The sequence below is a fragment of the Rhinatrema bivittatum genome, chromosome 1 (assembly GCF_901001135.1).
Source record: "Rhinatrema bivittatum chromosome 1, aRhiBiv1.1, whole genome shotgun sequence".
NCBI classification, from domain to species: domain Eukaryota; kingdom Metazoa; phylum Chordata; class Amphibia; order Gymnophiona; family Rhinatrematidae; genus Rhinatrema; species Rhinatrema bivittatum.
Genome location: NC_042615.1, coordinates 63,426,932 through 63,452,749, shown reverse-complemented (window position 1 = coordinate 63,452,749; position 25,818 = coordinate 63,426,932). Strand labels below are relative to the sequence as shown.

Here is a 25,818-nt window from a genome sequence, read left to right as displayed (position 1 = left end):
AGAAAAGGATTGAACCTAGATGGATGTTTCAGAAGCTTTTAAAACATCTTCACTTGTTGTCCTTGAATTTCCTCAAATTCCAGTAATTTCTTTCCTGTGACCTTTGAAATGCCTGGAGGGAGTTAAGACCGGATGTACTAAGCATTTTTCCCCATACCCCAATGTTGGTGAAGCTTTTAGACTCGGCATGTCAAAAATTCCTAACTTGTCTGTGCTACTGTCAGCCCCCCCCCCCCCCCCCCCCCCGAAAAAAACCAGAATGCGTTACATATTCATTTAGAAAACAGTTTCATACAGAACATTAATCAAGCAGGATGAAAATAGCAATTATCATGAAGTATGAAAAATCAGGGACTCACAATAGAGGTCCTATCATTTTGTTGGGTGTTGGTAGACACTGGCATCACCCAAAATGTTGTGGCATGTCACCTTTGACATGCCATCACTGCCATAGACACAGAATGGGGAAATAAAATCTTAATAAAGAGGGATGTGCACTCCTTTCATCCATTACAAATTTTACGCGTGCACATTTTTTATGCACCTAAAATGGAAATTATGCACAGAATACCAGGGATACGCACGGAACCCCAGAGTCACATGCATAAACTCAGAGTTACACAAATAATTTCCATTTTAGGTGCATAAAAAATGTACGTGTGTAATATCTGAAACACATGCACAACTCTAATAGTGAATCAGCCCTAAAAGGGGGGAAAAAAACCCTTCAGTAGCTTAGGGCTGATACCTAAACACTGGGTAACTGGAAACCCCACTGTGTGTAACTCTTGGAACCAACAAGATGTTTACATTACTCAAAGGTATTATTGCACTGGAGGAGACTCAAGCCCACATGAGCATCCAAATCCATGCCCACAGCAAAGTCAGGTGCAGCAGGCGACACCCCACTGACAGCGCATGAAATAGAGTACCCAGCGTGTTCAGTGCTCACAAACGCAAACCACGTGGCACACAGTGTAGTTTTACTGCTCGCTGAAAATATATTACATCTTTCAAATAGTTTTGGATTGTTTTAGTTTCCAATAACTGGACCAAAAGTCCTGTCAGATGCTCCTGGGTCCATTAACTTGTCTTCAGTTTCCGATTATGTTTGGCACTGTTGGCCATCTTTCTCAATCTTCTTAGTTTTCAGAAGGGTTGCATAGGTGAAGGCTTGGATTGTCAGAAGAAAGAAAATGTATAACACAATTGATGCCTACATCAATACAAATATGTGCACAAAAAAGAGTATGATATGAAGAAGCTCCTGCTTATGCAGGAGAAAGGTGCTGGAAGGTGCTGGAAGGTGCTGTGGAAAAATCTTCAGGAAGTCTAGCTTTGAGGCTTGTATGGAGACCTATGAACTTAAGGTGTGTTATTTTTAACATGCACAATAAGTACATTTACCGTATGTACTAAAACTATGAGGTCCATAGTCCGCGCCACTTAGCTGGATAAATTCCGACTTATCCAGCTAAGTGGCGTGTTTGAAATATTTAGTTGAGGTCAGCGGCTGCAACTTAGCCGAATAAATACTTATTGGGCTAAGTATTTATCCCCTAAGTGGTGGGCGGGAACAGGCATAATGGAGAGGAGTAGAGTTAGCGGGATAAGCTATACAGCTAACTCTGATCAGCCAGTAGACCTACCCTAAAGTTAGTCGGCTAAACTTAGATGGCTAACTTTAGCATAGGAAAATATATTCAGCCACGCAGCTGCACTGCTGAACATATAGGGGCGGATTTTAAAAGGCCTGCGCGCGTAAATCCTCCCGGATTTACGCGCGCAGGGTCCTCGCGCGCCTATTTTGCATAGGCCGCCGGCGCGCGTAAAGCCCCGGGACGCGCGTAAGTCCCGAGGCTTTGGAAAAGGGGCAGGGAGGGGGCGTGTCGGGGGTGTTCCCGATACGACGCAGCGTTTCGGGGGCGGGCCCAGGGGCGTGGCGCCGGCCCGGGGGCATGGTCGAGGCCTCCGGACCAGCCCCCGGGACCGGAACACGGAGCGGGGGGGTTTAGATAGGGCCGGGGGGTGGGTTAGGTAGGGGAAGGGAGGGGAAGGTGGGGGGAGGGCGAAGGAAAGTTCCCTCCGAGGCCGCTCCGAAATTGGAGCGGCCTCGGAGGGAACAGGCAGCGCACGCTGGGCTCGGCGCGCGCAGGTTGCACAAATGTGCACCTCCTTGCGCGCGCTGACCCCGGATTTTATAAGATATGCGCGTATCTTATAAAATCCAGCGTACTTGGTGCGTGAACAAAAGTACGCGATCGCGTATTTTTTTAAGATCTACCCCATAGGGTAAACTGACCCAGCTAAATTGCCAAATCACAAAGCGGCTGAATATGGACCTGCATTAGATTTACTGAGGCTCATGGAGAAAAAGCACATTCTGCAGTATAATTATGGGCATGGTAAAGCTTGTATATGCTAAATATATACATAACATGGTGTTAGGGAGCTGGGGGAGGAGGGGGAGACTTGTGCTGCGCAGAGAGGTTTCCTTTTTCATTGGTGGTCAAGCAGGAGGGTTTGACTCTTAGAATGAGGGTTTGGGGCGAATCTTGGGTCAAGGATCGAGGGGAAAGTTGCATCTTGCATCAGGGGTCTGAAAGGGGTGTGGTGTCTTGCAATGGAAGGGCGAAATTTATCTGGGACTGGGCCAGGAAAGGGTGTGCTCCTTGGCTAAACAATCCTTTCAATTTGGGCCAGTTAATGCAGAGGAACATAAAAAAATCAATATAATGAGAGCATGGCAGTGCTGAAAGGCTGATTGCCCACTTTAATGCAGCCTTTTGAGCCTGCTCATGCTCTGCATATAATTATCTCACTGAAGTAGACACTAATGCATGCACTAGTTTTGGAGGTTGCCTGCAGTAACCTCCCAAAATAGCACACTCTTAAGTGCATAGGCCCCATAGTAAGCTATTTATTACAAATCGTGCTTTGGATAAATGTGTGGTTAAAATATTACCTAATTTAAAATGCTACATTCTTTCTCTAAACAACTCAAACTGAACAGTTTATAAATACATTATTTTACATATTATGTACAGTGCATTTGGCCTCTTGAAGTCTGTAGTTAACTGACCATCCACAGCGTGAATGGAATGAGGACACTTGGGAGGGTAGTGGAGGGTCCCAGACCCAGGCAGAGAACAGACGCCAGACCTAGCAGGGCTGAGGCAAGCACGCTCCTCTGGTCCCGGATCACCATCTTCACAATCTCACAAAACTGCAGAAACAAGGAAATGATTAAAGTTATTAAGCTTTTAAAACATTCTTACAGCACTATCATGATATTAGTTATCCCAAATACATTTCCTTCTTTTCACCAGGCAGTCTGTCAGTTGAAACTACCTATAATAATAATAATAATACATTCTAATCTTACAGGGGGGGCATTTACAAAAGCTTAGTTGGGATTTACACACATAAAAGTAAATAGTTAATTACAGACATTGACCTGTATACATTTAAATAGATTTTCAGCTACCTAAAATTATACACAGAAGCTCATAAAATGTATAAATTTAGCTACATTAAATGAATGCATTTCAGTGGTCTGTTTTGAATTTACATGAAGAACTTCTTCAAAGGAAAATGTAAATATAACATACTATCATAGTAGCTTTCAAAAGACCATTTACCCAAGTTAAGGGGACTTAATGCGGGTAAAATCTATTGACAATTCAATAGCATATATTAAGGATATGCAGCAGGTTTTTTGGTTTCGTTTCAATTAGTGTGTACTAAAAGTTAGTGTGTACTATTTCAGGTTAGTGCACAATAAAAAAAATTTAGGATGTAATTTTCGTAAGGATTTAAATGCATAAAACTGGGTTTTACATGTATAAATGCACTTTACCCATGTAATGAGCTTTTGAAAATTGCTACAATTTATGCCATTGAATTGTCCATAGGTAATTCATGTGTAAGTGCACTTTTAGTGCTTAAATGGCTTTTGAAAATTGCTATGATAGTATGTGGTAGTCACACGTGTAACCCCTTTGAAAATTACCGCTTTTCAAAGGAGTTACACATGTAACTACAACATACTAACATAGTAACTTTGAAAAGCCATTTAAGCACATGGGTGCACATATACATGCGTATATGTGCACCCATGTGCCTGTTTGAAAGTTACCATCCAAGGAAGTAAAATGAATACTGGGCACAGATATACATGTGTGCATTGATGCATGCCCAGATACACAGCCATTTTATAACATGTGCGCACATACACACATATGTTATAAAAATAGGCAAAACGCATTTATGTGTGCGCCCAATTTTCCAAGTGGGCATGCACAGCCACAAAAAGTCAGGTTTGTACTGCATAAGTGGGGCAATTTTGTAACAGGCTCGTGTCCATGTCATGACCAGTTTCAATAGTTAGTCCACCAGTTTGCCCACTATATACCCATGTCAAGTCATGTTTATGTCATGTGTTCCCCTATTTACCTGTGCAGGACCAGCCTAGATGCCTGGTCTACCTCAAATGCCTTAAGGAGAGTATGCTCTTATGGGCGGGATCCTGCGGGCAGGTGGGGCTCAGAGGGTGTAACCAGAGACTGAAGAATAAAAGCTGGAATTCAGCTGGGGATAACCAGGCCAGGCCTAGGTCCCTGGGAGGAAGGCAGCTCCTGTAATTTAACACTGTCCAAACACTTAGCTGAGACGAAGCAGTACAAACTGTGAGTAGAGAGAGTACACTGTCTGAAAGTAAAGCAGTCTATTGTTGTATATATAATTGAAGCTGTGAATAAAGATTATGTTTTAAGAAAGGCTGGAGTCAGACTGAATTTCTGCTTCCAGGCCTGTGGGAATCGCATTCATTCCCACTTATGGCATCATGCATGGGATTTTTTTTCTAAAGCTTTGCACAGAAAAAAAAAAAAAGCCTCCAAGAAATTGTCTATTGGAGTAAAGAAAGTGTTGTGAAAAGGACTTGTGGTTCTTAAAATAGTACAGAACACAGAGGCCCATGGCTCAAAAACAAAGTACAGAGCACAAGGGTGCACAGAGCATGGTAGCTTGTGAAAGGGTATGGCTCAGAAGCTGCACTGAAGAAAAAAAAACAAACCAAAGTTTAAAGTTTCAGGAAGAGAGGAAAACTGTGAGAGAGCCTGGTTGCAGCAACAGCCAGGAAGTAGTAGGTTTGTATGGGCTAAGAGGAGAAGCCCAGTTGGAGGGAGATAGGGAATTAAAAGTGATTTAGTTATTGCTGGTTATGCATGCTTTTTTTTTTCTACCTTTTTTTTGCCTTGAAAAAAAGAAAAGAGGAAGGAATACTGGTGTAACAGGGCTGTGCTGAACAGAGTGTGGCCCTGAAAAAGATGCCAGAGAGGGCTGTGAGTCCGGTGAATGAAACAGGGTGCGCCCTCTTCCAGCAAGCAAGCCACTCTACAAGAAAGGTGTGCAGCCATGAGAAAACCTGGAGTAGAGTAGCCAGGGTACTGCAGCACCAGAATGCAGCAGTCTGAGAACATGATTGAAGGTAGCTGGCAAGCCCTGATCCAGAATCTCCAGGAGGGAGATTGAAGGTTAAAAGAGAGCCTTGCAAGGAGTCAGTGGGCCTGGGCTGAGCAAAAATGGAACTAGGAAGCACACTGGGCCATGGTCAACTTCTATTTGGAGGGGAGCCTCATGGCCTTGTCAAGAAGTGGCGACACATAGTGCCCAGGAGGGGGCACTATAGAGTGACCAGTGAGCTGCAACACTGATTGGCCAGAGGATGGTGCTACAGGTGGTCCTGAGGAAGACCCTGTAGGGTGCCCAAATACTACCGGAAGTCGAGAGACAATTCCTGTGAGAAGCCCAGAGAGAAAGGGCACAGAAAGGCAAGTGAGAGATGCCATGGAGAGCCCAGAGAGTGATGCTGCAGAGACTCCAGCAAGTAAAGCTGCATAGGAGCCAGCGACTGGCATGGGCTAGTGGCCAGAGGGTAAGAGGTGGAAACTGCAGAGAGAGGGAGATGCTGCAGAGTTTACAGATGAGGAAACTGTAGAAAGCCCAGAGTTAGGCACTGTGGAGTCTCCAGCAATTGAGGATACAGAGGAGCCTAGGAGAGGCTCTATATCAGAGATACCAGATGCCAAGAAGCAGGCGCAGCTGGTTATAGAGAAACCAATATTTGTGGTTCCCTAGTCTATCCATAAAGCTTAATTGGGGTGGAATTCGAACATGGAGCCAGCAAAGGATTCATTTATAAGACTGGGGATGTGCACTGTGCGAACAGCACACTGGGTGGTGACTGTGACACAGTCAAAGGTAACCCTAAGAGCTGGGGGTGAGCATGTCTCGTCATGAGGTCCCTGTTCCCAGGAGTAGCTAGTGGGAAGCCAGAGGAAGGGGACTGGGAGGTCTTGAACTCTTCTGGATGGGATCAAGGCAGGAATAGGGATGTTTGGCCCAATGGGTCTAAGATGAGGGGAGGGGTTTGTGAGGCAGTGCTCTTAGTGTTCCCCTATTTACCTGTGCAGGACCAGGCTAGATGCCTGGACCAATATATAAATGCCTTAAGGAGAGTATGCTCTATGGGCAGGATTCTACGGGGCAAGTGGGGCTCAGAAAGCGTAACCAGAGACTGGGGAATAAAATCTGGGATCTAGGAGGGGATGACCAGGCCTAGGTCTCCAGGAGGAAGACAGCTCCTGTAACATAACACTGTCCAAACACTGCGATGAGACAAAGCACTACAAACTATGGGGCGGATTTTAAGAGCCCTGCTCGCGTAAATCCGCCCGGATTTACACGAGCAGGGCTCTGCGAGCCGGTGCGCCTATTTTACATAGGCCTACCGGCGCGCGCAGAGCCCCGGGACTCGCGTAAGTCCCGGGGTTTTCCGAGGGGGGCGTGTCGGGGGCGTGTCAGGGGCAGGCCCGATCCGCGCGGCGTTTTCGGGGCGGGACGTAGCGTTTTGGGGGCGGGTCCGGGGGCGTGGTTACGGCCCGGGGCGGTCCGGGGGCGTGGCCACACCCTCTGGACCCGCCCCCAGGTCGCATCCCGGCGTGCTAGCGGCCCGCTGGCGCGCGGGGATTTACGTCTCCCTCCTGGAGGTGTAAATCCCCCGACAAAGGTAAGGGGGGGTTTAGACAGGGCCGGGGGGGTGGGTTAGGGAGGGGAAGGTGAGGGGAGGGCAAAAGAAAGTTCCCTCCGAGGCCGCTCCGATTTCGGAGCGGCCTCGGAGGGAATGGAGGTAGGCTGCGCGGCTCGGCGCGCGCCAGCTATACGAAATCGGTAGCCTTGCGTGCGCCAATCCAGGATTTTAGCGGCTACGCGCGTATCTACTAAAATCCAGCGTACTTTTGTTTGCGCCTGATGCGCCAACAAAAGTACGCCAAATCGCGCTGTTTGAAAATCTACCCGTATGAGTAGAGAGAGTATACTGTCTGAACATTCTACTGTTGTATATATGACTGAAGCTGTGAATAAAGATTTGTTTAAGAAAAGCTAGAGTCAGACTGAATTTCTGCTTCCAGGCCTGTGGGAATCACCACTTGTTCCCAAATGGATATGTTCTTGTAAACTGTATTGAACCATTTTTTTTGAATCAGTGGTATATAAAATATGTACATAAATTAATGAATTAATAAGTCCTCTTAACCCCTCCAGCTTCATTAGCTTGCATCCCCCCAGTAAACCCCAAACCCTCAACCAGCTCAGAGATGCCTGGAAACAATTTCATTTCGACTTACACCTTCTTAATAACAGAAGTAAAGTTACACAGCAAAAGACATGGGCGCATGCCCAGGCACAACCTACTTACACACACATTGCTTGGCACCACCCACACCATGCCCCTTTTTGATTTGACGTGACATGTTCATGCATCAGTATTTGAGTGCATAATGCATATGTAGTCACCTTTAAAATCAGGTATGCACATGCATGTACACTGCATCCTAATTTTGGTGCGTGCATGCCTTTTAAAATTCACCTTAGTGCGCACTAAAAATTAATAACATTTTAAAAAATTGGAAAAATTAAAAAATGAAACAACGACAAAATGAAAATTTTTTGGCTGCACATCCCTAGCATACAGGGGCGGATTTTCAGAGCCCTGCTCGCCTAAATCCGCCTAAATCCGGGCGGATTTAGGCGAGCAGGGCCCTGCGCGCCGGTGCGCCTATGTTCAATAGGCCTACCGGCGCGCGCAGACCCCGGGACTCGCGTAAGTCCCGGGGTTTGGCGAGGGGGGCGTGTCGGGGGGCGGGCCCGGTCAGCGCTGCGTTTTGGGGGCATGTCGGCAGCGTTTTGGGGGCTGGCCCGGGGGCGTGGCCGCGCCCTCCGTACCCGCCCCCAGGTCGCGTCCCGGCGCGCTAGCGTCCCGCTGGTGCGCGGGGATTTACGCCTCCCTCTGGGAGGCGTAAATCCCCCGACAAAGGTAAGGGGGGGTTTAGACAGGGCTGGGCGTGTGGGTTAGGTAGGGGAAGGGAGGGGAAGGTAAGGGGAGGGCAAAAGAAAGTTCCCTCCAAGGCCGCTCCGATTTCGGAGCGGCCTCGGAGGGAACGGGGGTAGGCTGCGCGGCTCGGCGCGCGCCGGCTATACAGAATCGATAGCCTTGCGCGCGCCGATCCAGGATTTTAGCAGCTACGCGCGTATCTACTAAAATCCCGCGTACTTTTGCTGGCGCCTGATGCGCCAGCAAAAGTACGCCAATTCGCGCGGTTTGAAAATCTACCCCATATTGTACAATATAGTATGCAATTACATTTTCAATAGGTTTAACCAACATTAAGTGCCCTTACCTCAGGTAAATGGGCTTTTGAAAATTGCTATGATAGTATGTTGCATTTACATTTCCTTTGAAAATTACCCTATATGTGCATAATCGGCGTGCCATTTACATGCATAACTGTATGCCATTTGGCAATGGGTTCACAGATATTTAGCTACTCAACAATTTGATATTCAAACCCAATTTATTCAAGTACCATGTGTTTGAAAACTGGATTATTTTAGTGAGTAAAATCACATGCATAATTTTGCAGTTAGATACACTATGGAAAATTTAGCCAGTACAGCACAGTCTATATTTTACTCATTTTGAACAAGTCTTAAATAGAAAACTATCATGCCATACTTTTTAAAACAAGCATGAGGCTGGGTTAAATACCCTTTAAGCATGCCTACAGTATTCCCTTATTAAACACCAAACATATAGGAATGGAATGGGTATTCTGAAATGGACATGCTAAATACTTCTATTTGGAATACTGATGTATTCTGAATACTCTGTGGATACAAGCATGCAAAAAGATGGTTGAAAAAGCACAGGCTTGAAACTTGTGAAGAGTTACACAATGGTCTTTGAGCTGGATGTGGGGACTGAATGTTTGGGAGAGGTAAGTGCCAGAGCTGAGGTCTCGGCCATGACATTACTGCTCAGGTTTCAAATCTGTGCTAACTGAACGAGCTTTTCTAGGTCTCCACGTGACAGATATAGTCCATGTACTTTCCTGCAATTTGTTTGTTCGAAAGACCAAGGTTAGGAATTGAAGAGTCAAGAGGCAGGGCTGTCACTTTCTTGCAGGATATGATTAGAAACAGACATGATTGCAAACTATTAACGACTAAAAATATTCAAAGATATGGACAGCACTTAGAGCTCGATTCACTCCCACATGGGACTTCAAAATATTTACAGCCAAAAAAAAGTAGTCAATTTGGATGAATAAAATTATTTGCATCCTACATTTCGGAAAGGCTGCCAAGAGGTCCTGTGCATCTCAGAAAAGCTGAATAAACCACTTTTGTGTAGGGATAAGACAGCCTTTTCTCTGGCACGTAATACATTATCAGCTTTGTTACCATATGGTCATTATCCCTTTTTGGGCATACAAAGTCACCCTCATGACATCACCAATATCTGCATATAGCAGAGGAGGCACATGGGGCATGCTCCCAATATGATCTCAACGTGAAATGTGGGCAACAGGACTAAAATGCTTCCCACACTTCAATCCCTGCTTGGTTTCATTTAAAAGGACCCAAGCAGGGACGGAAGGGAAGAATGGGGTGGGGCGGGGGAGGTAGCACGAATATACAGAGAGCAAACCTCAGATTTTCAGTGAAAAACTAAAGCCACGTGCCTTAGGAAGATACAAAACATGGTGCCCTACTGTCATGGTATTCAAATATCTACCACAACATTTCTTAAATCCCTGTTCCCATCTGTTCTAACTTCCCCTTAATTGAGTCACAGCTCTCCTGATCACAAAGGGACAGTAATGGCACCTTAAATGGAAAGATCACACCTTTCTCTTTACAGAGTAATTAAGGGATTTTATTCTCCAAGACACAGAGCTTGATAGGAGTTCTGAGCTACCAGCAGTGCAGACTTCTGTTGCTGGTGCAGTGATTTCCATAGCATTTGGATCGATCCTAGATACCCAGAGGGAGAGTTTGTGCATTCCACCCCCATGCCCCAGTGATTGGAAAAGGGTTCCAAGGGATGTGACGACCTGGAGGTCTTGGAAGATCATTTATGACCACCATGCGACTCTATTCCTTTGCATGTGTCTCGTTCTCATTCACGGCCGCTTCTCTCTCTCTCTGTATAACTGAAAATGTGTTTTCACATACTGCTTGTGTCAATCTGGCATGCTGGTGTTGTATGTGCTATTTAGTGGGGCCGGGGCAAGAGCTAAGAGTGGAGGAAGTTGTATGTGCCACGTTTTGGCCTTGAACACACTGCATACCCAGCACTTGTGCCCGTGTTTTTACTTTGTCATCGTTTCAGTTTTGTGTTTTGGGTGCAGGTCACTGGAGAGTTGTCAAGTTATGCAGTTCCAGGGAGATTTTAGATTAGTCCTGGATTTCTGAGAGCTCTATCCTGATGCATTATGGGACCTGCAACATTAGTTTCAATGGGTAGAATCAGGGTCCACAAATACCCCATTGCTTTGCAATGTATGTTTTTAAATGTAAGCCGTCAAGAGCTTCAGTTTTGGTGAGATATAAATGTGAATAAATAAAAGCAGGACTGGCCAAAAAGTATCCCTCCTAGAACTGGGTAATTTGGCAGCTCTGTCAATGTTGCATGTATAGCAGGTACAAGGGTTGTGTGTGAAATTGCTGCAGCCCCTTTTGTTCTACTATTACCTTGTATTTCTTTTCTATGCACACTGGATTTGCTGTGTCAGTGTATGCTCATATGTGTAACTGTTTCTAGCTTTTTCTTCTGCACTCTCTCCTTGTTCTGTCATGTCTATTCTTCAGTGTAGAGAGGCTAAGCAGCTGTTCCTGAAAGTACGACTCCTTCAGGCTAGGTACACTAAGGTTTATCCTGGAGTGACGTTGACAGCCCTTGTGGACATGATGTTATACATGCTTCCCGCAGCCTTCTTATCCCTTTTTGCTGTCGCTTTGTACTGTGAAAGTGGTTCAAAGTCATTATTTGTGGTCTGGTTCATTGCAAGAAATATGGAACTATTTAGAAGGTCTCCTGGTCAAAAGCAAATTCTTGCAGTTCCTGCGCCAAACACAGTCTGGATGCTCCTTGTTACTTGGGAGAATCAGAGCAAGTCAGTGTTTGCTTTCGGAGCTCCTCTCCTCAAAGGCTCAGCAGTGACTCTACAGTTCTGGAGATCACTTGCAGCTGACCTCAGCGCCGAGCAACCCACTTCTCATGGAAGAGGCTTTGAAGAACTAAGATATAAGAATTGTACAATTTTCCATCCGGCAAGATTTAAGCTAGCCAAAGCACTTAGTCGGCTATTCAACATGCAGACAAAAAAGGCCTTCTAGGAGACTGTCTCTGCACAACCTGGCAGGGTCCTCACTGATGAGAAATTCTAGATTGCTAATTCAAGTGTGCCCACTATATATTCTGTTTGAAAAATAAGTCTGTCTGTACAGCAGCAGAAAGAAAAACAGAGAATTGCTTGTGTTTCTTTGGAAGTCCCTCAAAACAGCAATTAGAAGTTGCGTTTTTGGCTCTTTGCAAATGATTATTTGGGTTTTTTTTAAACTGTGACATATAACATTCCACACACAAGTAAATACTGTATGTCTTAGTATTAGAAAGCATTCCTTTTGGGGGTTTTTAAATCTCCTTCTTCCCCAGACATCATGTTCAGGTGGTATAGGTATCCTTTGCTGACCCTGAGAGCTGGAAGGAAGTCTCCGACGTGACCATGCCCCAGCTATTCTCTATAGTAGTAGTAGTAGTATAAGCCAGCCAATCTTCCATCCCTGTGTCACTTATGCAGCCATGTCTGAGCTTTGATAACCACATCAGAACATGAGTCCTTAGGAGGCTCACGTCTGAATTACCACCAAGTTCTATTTGCTGTCCTGGTTTATCCATCTCTTCTCCACTCTCTTCTTTTTCTCATCTCTCCCTCTCATTCTTCTCCCACCATCTCCTTCTTGTCCTTTTCTCCACTCTGGATAGCACAGTCTCAGTCCTATTTTAATTTGGATAGGGAATCAGTCCTTCTTCAGCCATTGTTTACAAAATAGGGTTCAGTCCATGAACCCTACTTGGCAAACAAATTGATTAGTTGACAAAAAAGATATACTAAGATCCCAATGCTTGATTAAACAGTTATACCAATGATTGTGGCAGGTAGAAAAGAAAGCTTTAAAAAAAAAAATAAGACGAGGCAACTGTTTCTGATGCTTTGTAGAATACGAAAAGAAAACACATGGAGAATAAACTTCTTTCACTGCATCAAACCAGCAGTCTTATCATATGAGCTTAAGGCAGAGATGACCAGTTTTCCCCAACCCTAGGGGCAACCAGCTGCTTCATATACTTTTCACGGGGCCGTACCTAACTCAAGGATCACAAGGTCTACAGCAATGAACATAAAACAAAAACATCCAATATATACTGCATGCATAACAATTATGAGTACAATCAAGCACACACAGCATTGCATACAGACAGCAGTCAACTCAAGAAGTCTAAAAGTTTTCCAACCTTTGTTGTGTTCCGATTCATTTATTAGTTGTTCCACTGCAGCATCTCTCCTCCTTTTTTCTTTGTATCCTTTATTATGTATTCTATTTGTGTCCTGTTTTTCTGTCTTCTCTTTATTCCCATTCATACAACTGGCCATTTGTATTCACCCAATTCTCTTCTACTGACCTCCACAACTACCTAAAATGTAGAGACAGGTATGGTGGGGTGCAAATATTCAAGCAAGCAGCACATGTTGGGGGTGAGGCACTAATGAGCACAAAGTAGGGGAGAGACCTCAGCATGAGCGTATCTGACGAACTGAAGACTGCAAAATGGTATAATAATGCAGTGGCTTGTGTCAGGATGCATAAGGAGGGGCACAACCAGTAGAAGAAAGGAAGCGATAACGTCTCTGTACAAATTATTGGTGAGCCCTCACCTGGAGAACTGGGCTCAGTTCTGGAGGTCATACTTCTGGAAGAATATAGACAGGTCAGAAGCTGTCAGGGGGTTGATGCCACACGATGAACAGTTTGTTCGATTAGGTCTGGCAGTGGGTGGGTGCATGCAGTGCACAGCCAAGCCTGTGTGTGTGTGCGCTCAGGTGCACCACCCTCGACATGGAAGCCAGGAAGGGAGAGGTGTCTATGAGTGCACCCTAGCTCAGTCCCTATGCCAGGTACACGGAACCTGCTGCTCTCGCTTCTTTTTCCTAGTTGGCAAATGTTCTGCTAGGCCGCAGCACAGCAATACCAACTCCTCTCATTGGACTGCACTGGAACCAGCAGCTCCTTTCATTAGCCAGACAGCTGGGGCTCCACTATATCTGAGCAGCCAACCCTCAAGAGAGTCACTAAAAACCTATCGGTAGCAGCTCAAGCTGTACTAAGTACATACAATGTACCTCCAACTCTACCTCCAATCCAGTTTTCTCATTTTCCTTTTTTTTCCCCTTTGCTCCTGTTCTTCCTCTTCCTCCCTCTAGTTTCCTTTCCCTTTTCTTTTTCATTCCTCCTTCTGACCTCCTCTTCCCACTTTTCACATCCTTCTTTTATTGTGGCCCGGTGGCAGGGGACTCCCCCAGGCTGCAGCTGCGGCTCCTTTTCATCATCCCCCTACAATCAGTTCCCACATACACTGGACCAAACTGGCTCAGCAGTCCAGAAAAGAGCTATTGAAATGGCTCAGAGTCTGCAACATAAGCTCTATGGGACAAGATTCAAAGATTTAAATATGTATAGAGGATAGGAGAGACGGGGATATGACAGAAACATTCAAAGGTATTAATAATGTGCAAGCATCAGCATTTTTTTCAGTGGAAGATTCTAACACAAGAAGCTCAAGGACTGAAGGTTAACAGAACAAAACATTCCTTCACACAAAAGGTGATAGATGCACTAGGGCTGGTGGTGGCAAGAACACTCACGGAATTCAGGAAAGCATGGGGCAAAGGGGAAATGAACGTAAAGCCTGAAATCAAGAAAGCTCTGCAGTATTGTAACAGGAAAGAATAGTGGACCAACAAGATGGGTTGGGCTGTCTTTTATCTGCTGTCAAACCCTGTGTTTCTGTGCTACACCTGTACCACCTTGTTTACCCAGTTCCATCAACGGTTCCTAGCCCTAAGTGCATGCAAGCTTCCCAGCTCCAGCCCTAACCACACATACAGCCTCCATTCCCAATACAAGAAAAGTAAAGAGGGAAGCAGCAAAACCTGAAGATAATACAAAATTATTACAGGTATTCAAAACAAAAATGATGGGGAAAGGCCACTAAATTGATCTCAGAGAGAGTGGGAAATATGAGTTGCCAACTGGGTTCCACAGTGACAGATGTACACTAATATCAGTGGGCCAAAAAGGGGTGGATTTGCCAAAATCCAGAGAAGGCAAAAGCCCATGAGCAGCCGCCCTGTGTGAGTCACTTGCATTAGATCATCAGCTGCACACGAACTTATCTGAACAAACTGTGGGGGAGGGAAAGGAGTGCAGCAACCGTTGACATACCTAAGAGCGGCAGGGAATATAGATCTAAACTTCCCATAATGGACTCTAGTTTGATTTACCACTTGGGAAAGTCATTGTACCATTGCAGACAGTCCTCTGAAAACAATGGCTCAAAGTGCGGTGGTAGTCAGAGAAGTGACTGGAACATTAAGCATCACAAAACAGAAAAATGCCGTTGTACCATCATACAGCACCCAACACCGTGAATACTGCCTGTGGTTCTGCCATCCGCCTCAAAAAAGGACATGGGTACTGCTAGAGAAGTGACAGAGAAGGGCAAGAGATATGATTAGCAGCACGGAACAACTTCTATACTAGCATGGATGCAAAAAAATCTGTGGAGGCTCAGATTCCAAGGAAGCTGAGCACCTGACTTAGGCACCTAAAATTTGGTGAAATTTCAGCCATATTTTGGCTCCTAAGTTATAGGCTGAAAATTCATCAAAGTTAGGTTGTGAAGTATCTAAACCTAGATCTGATATTTCCTCATCTAAACGTGGGTGGAAAAAGCCTGTGCTGGGTTATGATACCATGAGCTTCCTGGGGGCGGGGATAGGGGGGCTCCTTCCATTTCAGAACACTCCCTCTTCCAACCATTACCTAGCCCAGCCATTGCAGTGACAGTGGTTGGTCAGAGGGCACAGCCCATGGCTTCTTCCACAGCTTGGTACACATGTACCGTGTGTGGCCAGTAGGTGTCACCCAGATTTATGAATGCTCCCCAGTAAACCACGGCAGCATAAGCTGGACCAAGGAATTAAAGCTGGATCTTCCACATGTCAGTGCCTTCACAGTTGTGCAGCTCATTACCACAGGATGTAGTGGAGGCAAACAGCATGACTGGCTTCAAAATGGGAGCTGACAGATTTATAGAAGACAGATCAATCATAGGCTATTTAATATAATAGTAAGGAGTGTCATTTCAGTTTAATATATCCTTAAACCATAACTGGTAGAAACTTGAAGGGTATGACAGCAGATGGACAATGCTACATGTCCCATTCTTCATACCAGTGGTTCTCAACAGGAGCGTTGAGACACTCTGGTGTTTCATGAGGTCCTGGGAGGTGTGGCGCAGGGCCAGCAGATGGCTGCCTCCTTATCAGCCCGGGTGGGAGTTGGTTGACTTCTCTTACATTGGGCTTGATGGGAGGCGACTCTCACTTCCTTCTCTTCTTTCTGGCCAGTGAGAGGCTGTTTCCTCCTGCACCCAGATCAGAGCAAGACATTGCCAGCTCCTGCTTTTCTGAGCCCCGATGGGACACAAACTTTATCTTCTCCTACTGAGTCTGGGAGTTGATGCTGCTGATGATCTCTTCACATGTGGAGGGTGGGGAAAGGAGGTTGGAGATGCTGGGCAGATAAAAGTGGAAGGGAGAGGGGAGTGTGGGGGCTGTTGAGCAGAGAGGGATGGGATAAAGGGGGGTAAAGATAGCTGGGCAGAGAGGGAAATGGGATGAAGGGGGTAGGGAGAGTGAAGCAGGGGAGATAGGAAGCACAGGGAAGAGGATGTGAGGGATCAGGAAAGCTAGGCAGGGACATGAGTGTGAGCGGATGATTGAAAGGGAGTAATTGAGAAAAGTGAAGGATGATGGAGGCATGGGAGTGACAGGGTGCAAGAGCCATAATATATCCATTTTGGGAGTGTGGATTTCTGCTATCTTTGTACTATGCATAGTGTAGGAGGAAATGTATTTCTGTTTCTAGTTCTCTAGTTTTGCACTGCATGCAGAAAGGCTTTTGGGGGTATCCATTCCAGTTTTTGTCTCCACACTTGTAATTTGTAGTGTTTTATTCTGTATTTGGTGAAGCTGGGATCTGTATTTGTGACTGAGGTGAAGTATTTTACTAGTAGGTAGGGATTTATTTCGATCTTCTTTGTTGCGTTTTCTCACACTCAATAGGTCATGCATTGGTGCTGTATGCTGCCTTGTCATAGGTAGGGCTATTGCTGTTTGAGTTCTTAGAATTAGTGTTGCAGTGGTATGGAAAGTTTGCTACACGGGCTGAGTGGATTTTTTTTTTCAGGTTTTCTATTTTACAATGCGCTTGGTAATAAGGGAGTTTATGTTTCTGTTACTGGGACAGCACTAGAATCAGAATATCTTTTTTATATGGCAAGTTCTATTTGAAATATCCTAGTTCTGCTCTGCATCCATTGTTTGGGGACTGGGGGGGGGGGGGGGGGGAGGCTGGGGCGGGTTCCTGTGGATGCAGACTATGTGTTTAAATTTAATCACGTGATGATACAAAATTGTTCAGAATAGTTAAATCACAAGCAGATTGTGATACATTACAGGAGGACCTTGCTAGACTGGAAGATTGGGCATCCAAATGACAGATGAAATTTAATGTGGACAAGTGCAAGGTGTTGTATAATAGGGAAAAATAACCCTTGCTGTAGTTACACGATGTTAGGTTCCATATTAGGAGCAACCGACCAGGAAAGATATCTAGGCATCATAGTGGATAATACTTTAAAATCATAGGCTCAGTTTGCTGAAGCAGTCAAAAAAGCAAACAGAATGTTAGGAATTATTAGGAAGGGAATGGTTAATAAAACAGAAAATGTCATAATGCCTTTGTATCGCTCCATGGTGAGACCACACCTTGAATACTGTGTATAGCTCTGGTCGCCGCATCTCAAAAAAGATATAGTTGCGATGGAGAAGGTGCAGAGAAGGGCATCCAAAATGATAAAAGGGATGGAACAGCTCCCCTATGAGGAAAGACTGAAGAGGTTAGGGCTGTTCAGCTTGGAGAAGAGATGGCTGAGGGGAGATATGATAGAGGTCTTTAAGATCATGAGAGGTCTTGAACGAGTAGATGTGAAACAGTTATTTACACTTTCAAATAATAGAAGGATTAGGGGGCGTTCCATGAAGTTAGCAAGTAGCACATTTAAGACTAATCAGAGAAAATTCTTTTTCACTCAATGCACAATTAAGCTCTGGAATTTGTTGCCAGAGGATGTGGTTAGTGCAGTTAGTATAGCTGGGTTCAAAAAAGGTTTGGATAAGTTCTTGGAGGAGAAGTCCATTAACTGCTATTAATCAAGTTTACTTAGGGAATAGCCACTGCTATTAACTGCATCAGTAGCATGGGATCTTCTTAGTGTTTGGGTAATTGCCAGGTTCTTTGGCCTGATTTGGCCTCTGTTGGAAACAGGATGCTGGACTTGATGGACCCTTGGTCTGACCCAGCATGGCAATTTCTTATGTTCTTATGATGGTCAAGGGTTCAGTATGTCATGCCTATAAATGTTATCTGCCAGGTGCGTCCCAATAGAAAAAAGGTTGAGAACCACTGTCTTATACTCTTCCTTTAAGTACCAAAACTATTGGAAACAGGACATTGGGCTGCATAAATCTTTTGGTTTGACCCTATTTGGTAATTTGTATGTTCTTATATAAATCCATACTGTTACCTAACAGCATCAGAGATACCTATAGGGAGCTGTAGAAGCTCAAACAAAAATAATGGTATAACACAAGATGGACAAAAGTAGGCACCATGCAGGACTACTGGAGGACATTCTCTTCAAATGTCCTAATTCACATGCTTGGAGTAATTCATCACAGTGCACTGCATCAGGAAGAACCTATAGGTATTGAAATTCAACCAGGGGAAGCCAGTTTTTCCTGTCTCACAAACTTTTAATCACTCTAGCATTGCTATACTTTTTTTTTTTTTTAATTTTGATTTACCTCACATCCATTTATTGGTGAATCAAGGTGAGTTACATTCAGGTACAGTAGGTACTTCTTAACATTTTTGTTCACATTAGCATCTCGTCTATTTATTTATTTATTACTTTTCTATACCGACGTTCCTGTATAAAATACATATCACACCGGTTTACAATGAAACTGCAAATTCGCTCGGTGGCAATACAAGGAACATGGGATATAAGTAACTGTGGCGAGGGGAACTATAACGAACTTCCCAAAAACATCAGAACAGAGAACAATCCTTAACTATCTCATGAAGAAGGATACATTTGAGTGCAATATGAAAAAGCCCAACCTTAATTGTAAACATACATGACAATGCCCATCCTTACATCACAAACTTAAGTAAAAATTGGCAGGCAGGAAATAGTGAAGGTGGACATGTCTGTTGCGAACGTGCGTATGTTAAGTTTCAGGAAAACTTAACATACGCATTGAACTCTTTTTGTACTACTTTCTGTATATGCTCACATTCAGATCCAAACTAAGTCTCAGCTGCACTTTTAAACAACGTAAAGAATCTCAGCATGTCAGGTTCCTTCCATGTTTTTCCCTTGACTTATTCTCTTTTGTCCTCTCGTGATAGGCACTCACACAAGAGGATGTGGCCTATCTGCCACCTGCTTTACCAACTTCTCTAGCCATTCTCAGGAGAACAACTTCTTTTCCTTCTCCAAGGCAGAGCTGCACAGTTCCCAGAGAACCCCAACCCACAGCATGCCGCGCCATAGCAGTAACAAACTGCATGTTCCAAATTACACAGGTGATGTTTGGCAAGTGGTTTAGTTTTTCCAGTTTATGGAGCTCCTTTTCATCCTCTTTTTTTCTTCCTAATCTAGAAGGTTCAGAGTTCTAGAGTCAACTGTCCAGTGCATAGATGGCTTCAGCCTCAGGCTTGCAGTGCAACCGAAGCGGTGAAAACATCCTTCAGGGCCTCCACTACTTCAGGTCTCCTGCATTATCATTTGCTTGAAATTAGACTACAATAGGGAAAATAGACAGGCTAGTGACAACTTATCTCTAAAAACAAAAGCTCATCTATGTTCTTCCTCCTGTACAAAAAAAAAGGAATATAATGCTGCCCTGGCCCCAGATGTAGCTAAATTACAAAGAGAAACTCGGAATGCCATGCTAGAGATTGTTGTATCCTGCACCGAATCCTCACCTCACTCCTGTTCTTTTTGAGTCCGCGAGGATAGGATGGAGGGAATGGAGCCCCTTCAGGCTTTAAGTTCAGTGCGAGGTTCTTTTTGGAGAAGTTTTAAAGACAGCCGGAAGGCTACCTGGGAGGGAAAATGTTGGAGCATGGTTGGGTGTTGTTGCTGGTATCTCTGATGGCTGGAACGTGCACACAGGAAGCTAAGGACTTGCAGGCAGTACTTGTTAAAGTTAAGTGACCTTTGCTAACTTTGTTTCCAAACTGCTAACAGAATTGAGCTGATTTATGTATAAAGGCGGTGTGCTAGGAACTGAAGGCTGTAAACCTCCAGGGTGCAAAAAAAAAGGAGCTGCAAGCTGGAACTCTTTGCTAGCTGCACCTGACAAAAGATAGCAGGCTCTGTGACTCCCAGGGCCGAATCATGAGATGTGTTACTTTTGTTTTTCTGTGAACTTTCTTGAAAATAAACCTGCTACCCCGAACATTTAAACTGCCTGTTGTTGCGAGTCTCCCACTTGACCATTCTCTGACTGAGAGCCGGCCGCTCCTGGTCAAGGTTTGTCACTGCTGCCACTGAGGACACTCCGGAACACTCCGGGAAGGAATGGCTGAGGAGAATGTGCTTGCGCTAGTAATATTTGCTTTCTCTCTACAGCTGTAGTACAGCACCCTTCCTTGTGCCAGATCCACCACCTCCCAGGAGATCAGGAGGCAGTCCTCCCCCCCCCCCCCCCACCTCATCACCCGAGCAGAACAGCAGCCTTCTCCCTCCCTATCCCCACATGGCAACCACTCCGCCCTATCCCTACAAAACAGTAAAGGCAATATTAAGAAGTACTATTATTTTAGAACCCACTTTTTTGGTGTGGCAGCTTCAATGAAAAGTGTTTTTAGATACGCTTTCCGTCTATGGTGCTGAGCCTGTTTAAATCCATGCTGATCCATGTGCAGTGAGTGTACTCTGTCTTGGAACAAGGATGCAGAGGGAAAAAGGTTTGGGATGGGAGAAATAAAGTAGGGGGAAAGTAGTGCAAGATATTGTAGGTAGAAGCTTGGACGGTGGGAGTTAAGTGTGCAGGAAATCATTGAGACAGAGAGGAGAGAGACACACCTAACGATAAAAGGAGAGCACCCCACCCACCCGGGGATCAAGGAAAAAAGGGGATAAATGAGAGACAAGTGTAGAAGGGAATGGGAGAGGAGGCCTGAAGTGCTAGAGGGGCAAGAGATGGAAACAATTAGTGATGAGATTCTGCAGAGGTGAGCAAGTACAGAGAGGGGAAATATTGAGAAGAGAGCTCATGAGGGCAAATGGTGGAGTGGGAATTTTACGTACTTGAACCAAGTCATCTTTAAAGGAAACAAAGAGGGAAAATATATATTTTGCTTCTGAAGTTTTTCTTTCTGGTTTATTTTGCCAGAGAGGATGCCGAGGGGTGATAGATGTCGCCTTGATTACTTGCGAGAGAAATTCAGCCCGGTAACTGGAAATAAGTGGCTCGGATCAGTAGGGGAAGCATCTTTGTTCCCTGAGGATCTGGGAATAAACTTCCCAGCTCTATCTGATCCCCAAGAAGCACCACCAGGAACAAGGCAGGTGCCTCCCGCTGCCCAGTAGGATCTCTGAGACCTCCTCCCACAAATCTTTCCCTTTTGTTTTGGTTTTTTTGCTAACAATAAACCAAGCACTTGTCAAAAACTGCCTCTGCAACATGTCATTCCACACAGGGGAGAATTCCACTTTTTGGTGGGGCTCTGGGATGATTTTAAAAAGGAGCGATTGCAATTTAAAACATTCTGCTTTCACCCTTAACTTTTGTGGTTCACATATATTCATTTCCCGTGTGTTGCTCTGAACTGATTCAGGTGGTTTCAGCCTTGCACAGATACATGGCACCAACATATCACAGTCTGGTGTCCCAAATCCTAATTTTTCTTTTCAGTAGGGTTCTTGGTTTGAGCCTGTAACTCGGCTACAGCTACTGCTTCAATTTTCTAGGAGTCCTAATTGATCAGAGGGAGAAAACTCCCTCCTGGTACTAATAGCCCACCTCCAGACCAGTTTGACGGCCCCCTGGGAGATTCTGAGTGTTGAGATAATGCCATTCAAACCTGAGGGTCAGGAAAAATTACGGGCCAGATTTAGGATTCACACTAAATTCTTCTTTCTTCCCCACCTCCTTCCTCATTTTCAAATCCTTCAAGTCACTTTGCTTGCCTGAGTCTGAGTAACACCCAGGGGCTTTTTAACATCCTGTAATTTTTAGAAGAGAATAAAAAACACAGGAGAAGAAGGATGCACAAGTAACAACTTGTGCAACTTGTGGAACGTTTGGTCAAATCTTAAATGTGATCTCTTAGGGACAAATTGCTACAGCGCTTTTTGTATAAGCCTTTACCTGCACATTTTTTTCTTTTGGAATTTTTCCCTTTCTAGAAATTAGGAGACATTTAAATCCAGAGCCAGCCAGCCTGATGATACACAGAGGGACCTGGGTTTGATTTCTGGATCAGGTGTTTCTGCTCCCCAGGCTGACCAGGGCTGAGGATACTACTCAGAGCCCATAAGGGGAGAGGGAGTCTTAGTCATTGCACAACGGTGACACCTAGTGGCAGATTGCAGAGCTCTGGAAGCAGCTCTTGTGCATGGACCCCCAACAAGGACTGTCCTGCAATATCTGGACTATGTAAATTGGGAGGGTGATATACCACAGGGGAAAAATCATTGGGTAGTTATAAATGAAGGCTCATGGTTCCAGTTCCCAGCTGCGATTCTAACTGAGATGGAAGCCCAGAGGAACAGGAGGAAAACTGCAGAGTCAGAAAGAAAGAAATGAAAAGCCTGGGGAGAAAAGGCTATGCAATTTCAAAATTTTACAAGTAAAACAGATTTGCAGGATTTTTGTGCCTTATTTGACCTAATCTGTGCCTCATCCTTGAATCCGGCCCTTACAGAAGAGAAACATCTACTTTGGATTCCACTATCACTGTAAAGGGGAGAGGGATCAATTAGATTCAGAACCTTCAAATGACGTATTGAAATAATACCATTTCAATGTATGTCATTAGATAAACAGAGCCGTACAAAACTATTTACATGGTCGCAATGTCCCTGTCCCCAAGAGCTAAGTCTGAGCACAGAGGCTAAGTGGATTGCTCAGTTCATACAGCAAGTGACTGGTGCATGTGGAAACTGGACCGGTGTCTAACAAACTACGCTGAATTATCAGAGAAAGGTTGGCAGGGGAAGGCTGTCTCTTTTTGATGCATTTCTGGGAAGGTAATTATGGGGAACTCTGAGGTTCTGAGCAAGGTCTTGCTGCTCAGTTGCTAAAGGTTTGGGAGTTGCAAGGATTCTTCTCCACACCTGTGTTCTCATAGTGTCATATCCAGTCAACATTTTATTGGGGGAAGCCCTGGAATGTCTTTAAACATTAAATTGCTTGTAAGTAAATAAATTGCTTGTAAATAAATAAAAAGTGGACTGATGTAACATTTTTCCACTTTAACACGTGTAATGCAGTAACAAGTATTCAGGATAATCTACCTGAATCCACCAGAGGTGGCTGTAAGTTTCTTTATGAAATGCTGCGATGGTAAACCATAGTGAGATAAATCTGGAATGGAACACACCACATATTGTAAATGCAAGTTATTGTACACATTCTTACAGGAAGTGTGCTAAAGCAAAGAATACTAAGTCAGCCTTACACAGCTATTGTACCACTTCTTGTCCAGCCCACCCTGATGTCTCTATATCTATCTTTGTGGTACATTAGAAATGTGCATTACAGAGAAAGTATATTGCAAAGATATTACAAGGAATATAAAAACCTAAGCCTGCATCTGTTATGTGTCCACTGGCATATATAACAATGAAAGGCTGAATGTATGAACTTTACATTTTGCAGCAAAAGGCTTTTCTGGATTTACCTTGTCAGTCTGAAAGCTCACAGGGGTTCCATATCTGCAGTAAGTCACAAAATGTTCACAGTTGTTCCATAGAAGGCTGTAGGGTGTGGCTCCCACCAGCTTTTCAGCCCTCCGGGCCACTTCTTCATTAGGAAGTGGTTTGTTCCTGAAACCGTGGTCCATGTGGTTTATTATAATGCTTCCTCCATAGGCAAAGTCCTCCACCGTATCCACCCTGATGCTGGCCACTTTAGTCAGCACCCCCAGGATGAGCCGCTTGTTTGTCACGACTTTCTGAATCAGAGACCTGTCATCAGACAGGACAGGAAGGATGTCTGGCATCATATGAGCGACCCTGTCGTCCCCTAAATAGATGCCAAAGTGAACAAAGAGAGTCCGGGGGACCTCCAGCAGGTCTCCCCTCCGAAAGCAAGTCACGTCATAGGAGGCGGCCACTTTGTTTTCCTCTGCTGTTACACTGAACAGTTTGAAGCTGGCAAGGAAGAAGACTTTGTCCAGGAGAAAGGACACCACTTCCAGCACTGTGCTTTTCATCCTTCCCGCCTTCAGCCTGCTGCTGCTGCTGCTCCTCCTCCGGCAGCTCTGTCTGCTCTGCCACTTGACATTCTGGCATTTTATACGGAGCTGCAGGGTGGAAGGCAGTGACATCAGAGGGGAAGAGGCAAAACGGCTATTGGCAGAGCGGAGTCGGAATGAAACTTCGGAGTGCCACGGAAGCCAACTTGTCAAAAGATAAAACTAGCATCCCGTGGAAGCGCTTTTGTACGCCATCACAGAGCCGCCTCAAGGACAAAGTGCCTCGCAGGGAACAGACTCTCGCAGACACTTACCAAAGTGCATCGTTAACTTTACACCAACCCCCAGGATTAATCATGTGGGAAGTGCATGTACTACTCACCCAGGTGCTCCAGTATGGAAGCAGCAAACAGCATCTGTAATTAAAGCCAGCTTTGTCCGTTGGCGATGACCCTCCTTTCCCCTCAAAACAGCAGCAGTGAAAATAAGAGGATCCTTTTTGCCTGTGATAATAAACTGCTCCTGCAACTTGCATGATTCTGCTTATCAACTGTAAATGTTATTGCTCTTGCCTAATACAGGCTGGGTATTTCATTCTAAATTCCACTGACAAAGAGTGACAACTGCACGTCTGTACTATGCAGGAGCTTGCTGCTGCCCTCCCTTTTAAAGACAAACCTTGCTCATTGCAATAAACCTCTTAACCACGAGCCCTGTGTGTGCAAGTGAAGTCTTGCCCCTTTATTTGATGGAAGGATCAAGGCAGTGCCATCCCATCCCATCCCACCTGGCAAAGCTGAAATGATCTGGAGGGGGCCTCATCTGACCAGGGTGCACAATCGTTCTTTCACACTCGCAATTTCAAGGATACGGAATAAAAGTTCACAAGCGGTGCTGTGTTTTTATTTTCTACACTGCCTGAAGGTTTTGTTTTGTGTAAATCTTTTTTATTAATAGAGATAATACATAACAAAAATAGACATTGGTCAATACCAAAGCAACAAGACCAAACTGTAAGATACATATAATGCAGATAGGTGACATACATTTTAGTATATTAATAAAAAGAAGTCTGGTGACCTTTAGAAAGTCATTGAAAACCTGCCTCTTTTTTGTGGATTAGAATAGGGGACTCTTGAGGGATCGACAATTTTCCTGTTGGTTTTTTTTCTGTTATTTTTTTTTCTGTTAAACTGATCCAAAAAATATCCCCAAAATACCTGACCAGCAAAATAACAATCACAACAACTTAGTTTAGTAAATGATCTATAAAGATTGTGCTGGTTGTTACGGTCCCGGTCGCGACCTGGCCCTTACCCTCCTTAGTCCCGTTCCGTCTCCGAGAGCCTGCGGCCTGTTTCACGGCGTCCCCACGGGGTGGGGGTGGGGGGGAGGACGCCGCCGAGAAACCCTTCCTGGACGCCGTGTCCTTAGGCGCATGCGCGCACAGGAGCCGCGCTTATGAAGGCCTTTTCCTGCCACTAAAGGCTCCGCCTTACCCCTGACATCAGATGCTGCGGCCTATGTAAGGCTGGCGTGGAGCCCAGGGTTCCTTGCGGTTCCCAG

General features: G+C 44.9%; 1 protein-coding gene across 1 annotated transcript; it reads right to left on the bottom strand.

The window, feature by feature from the left end:
* Positions 1-2,211: 2,211 nt before the first annotated feature.
* Positions 2,212-24,305, bottom strand: LRAT (lecithin retinol acyltransferase). The gene is made up of 2 exons (XM_029612909.1): positions 23,737-24,305; positions 2,212-3,226 (listed from the first exon to the last, which is right to left on the bottom strand). The coding sequence occupies exons 1-2, from the start codon at positions 24,268-24,270 to the stop codon at positions 3,074-3,076; spliced, it is 687 nt and encodes a 228-aa protein (XP_029468769.1). The 5' UTR covers positions 24,271-24,305; the 3' UTR covers positions 2,212-3,073.
* Between the last annotated feature and the right edge of the window lie 1,513 nt (positions 24,306-25,818).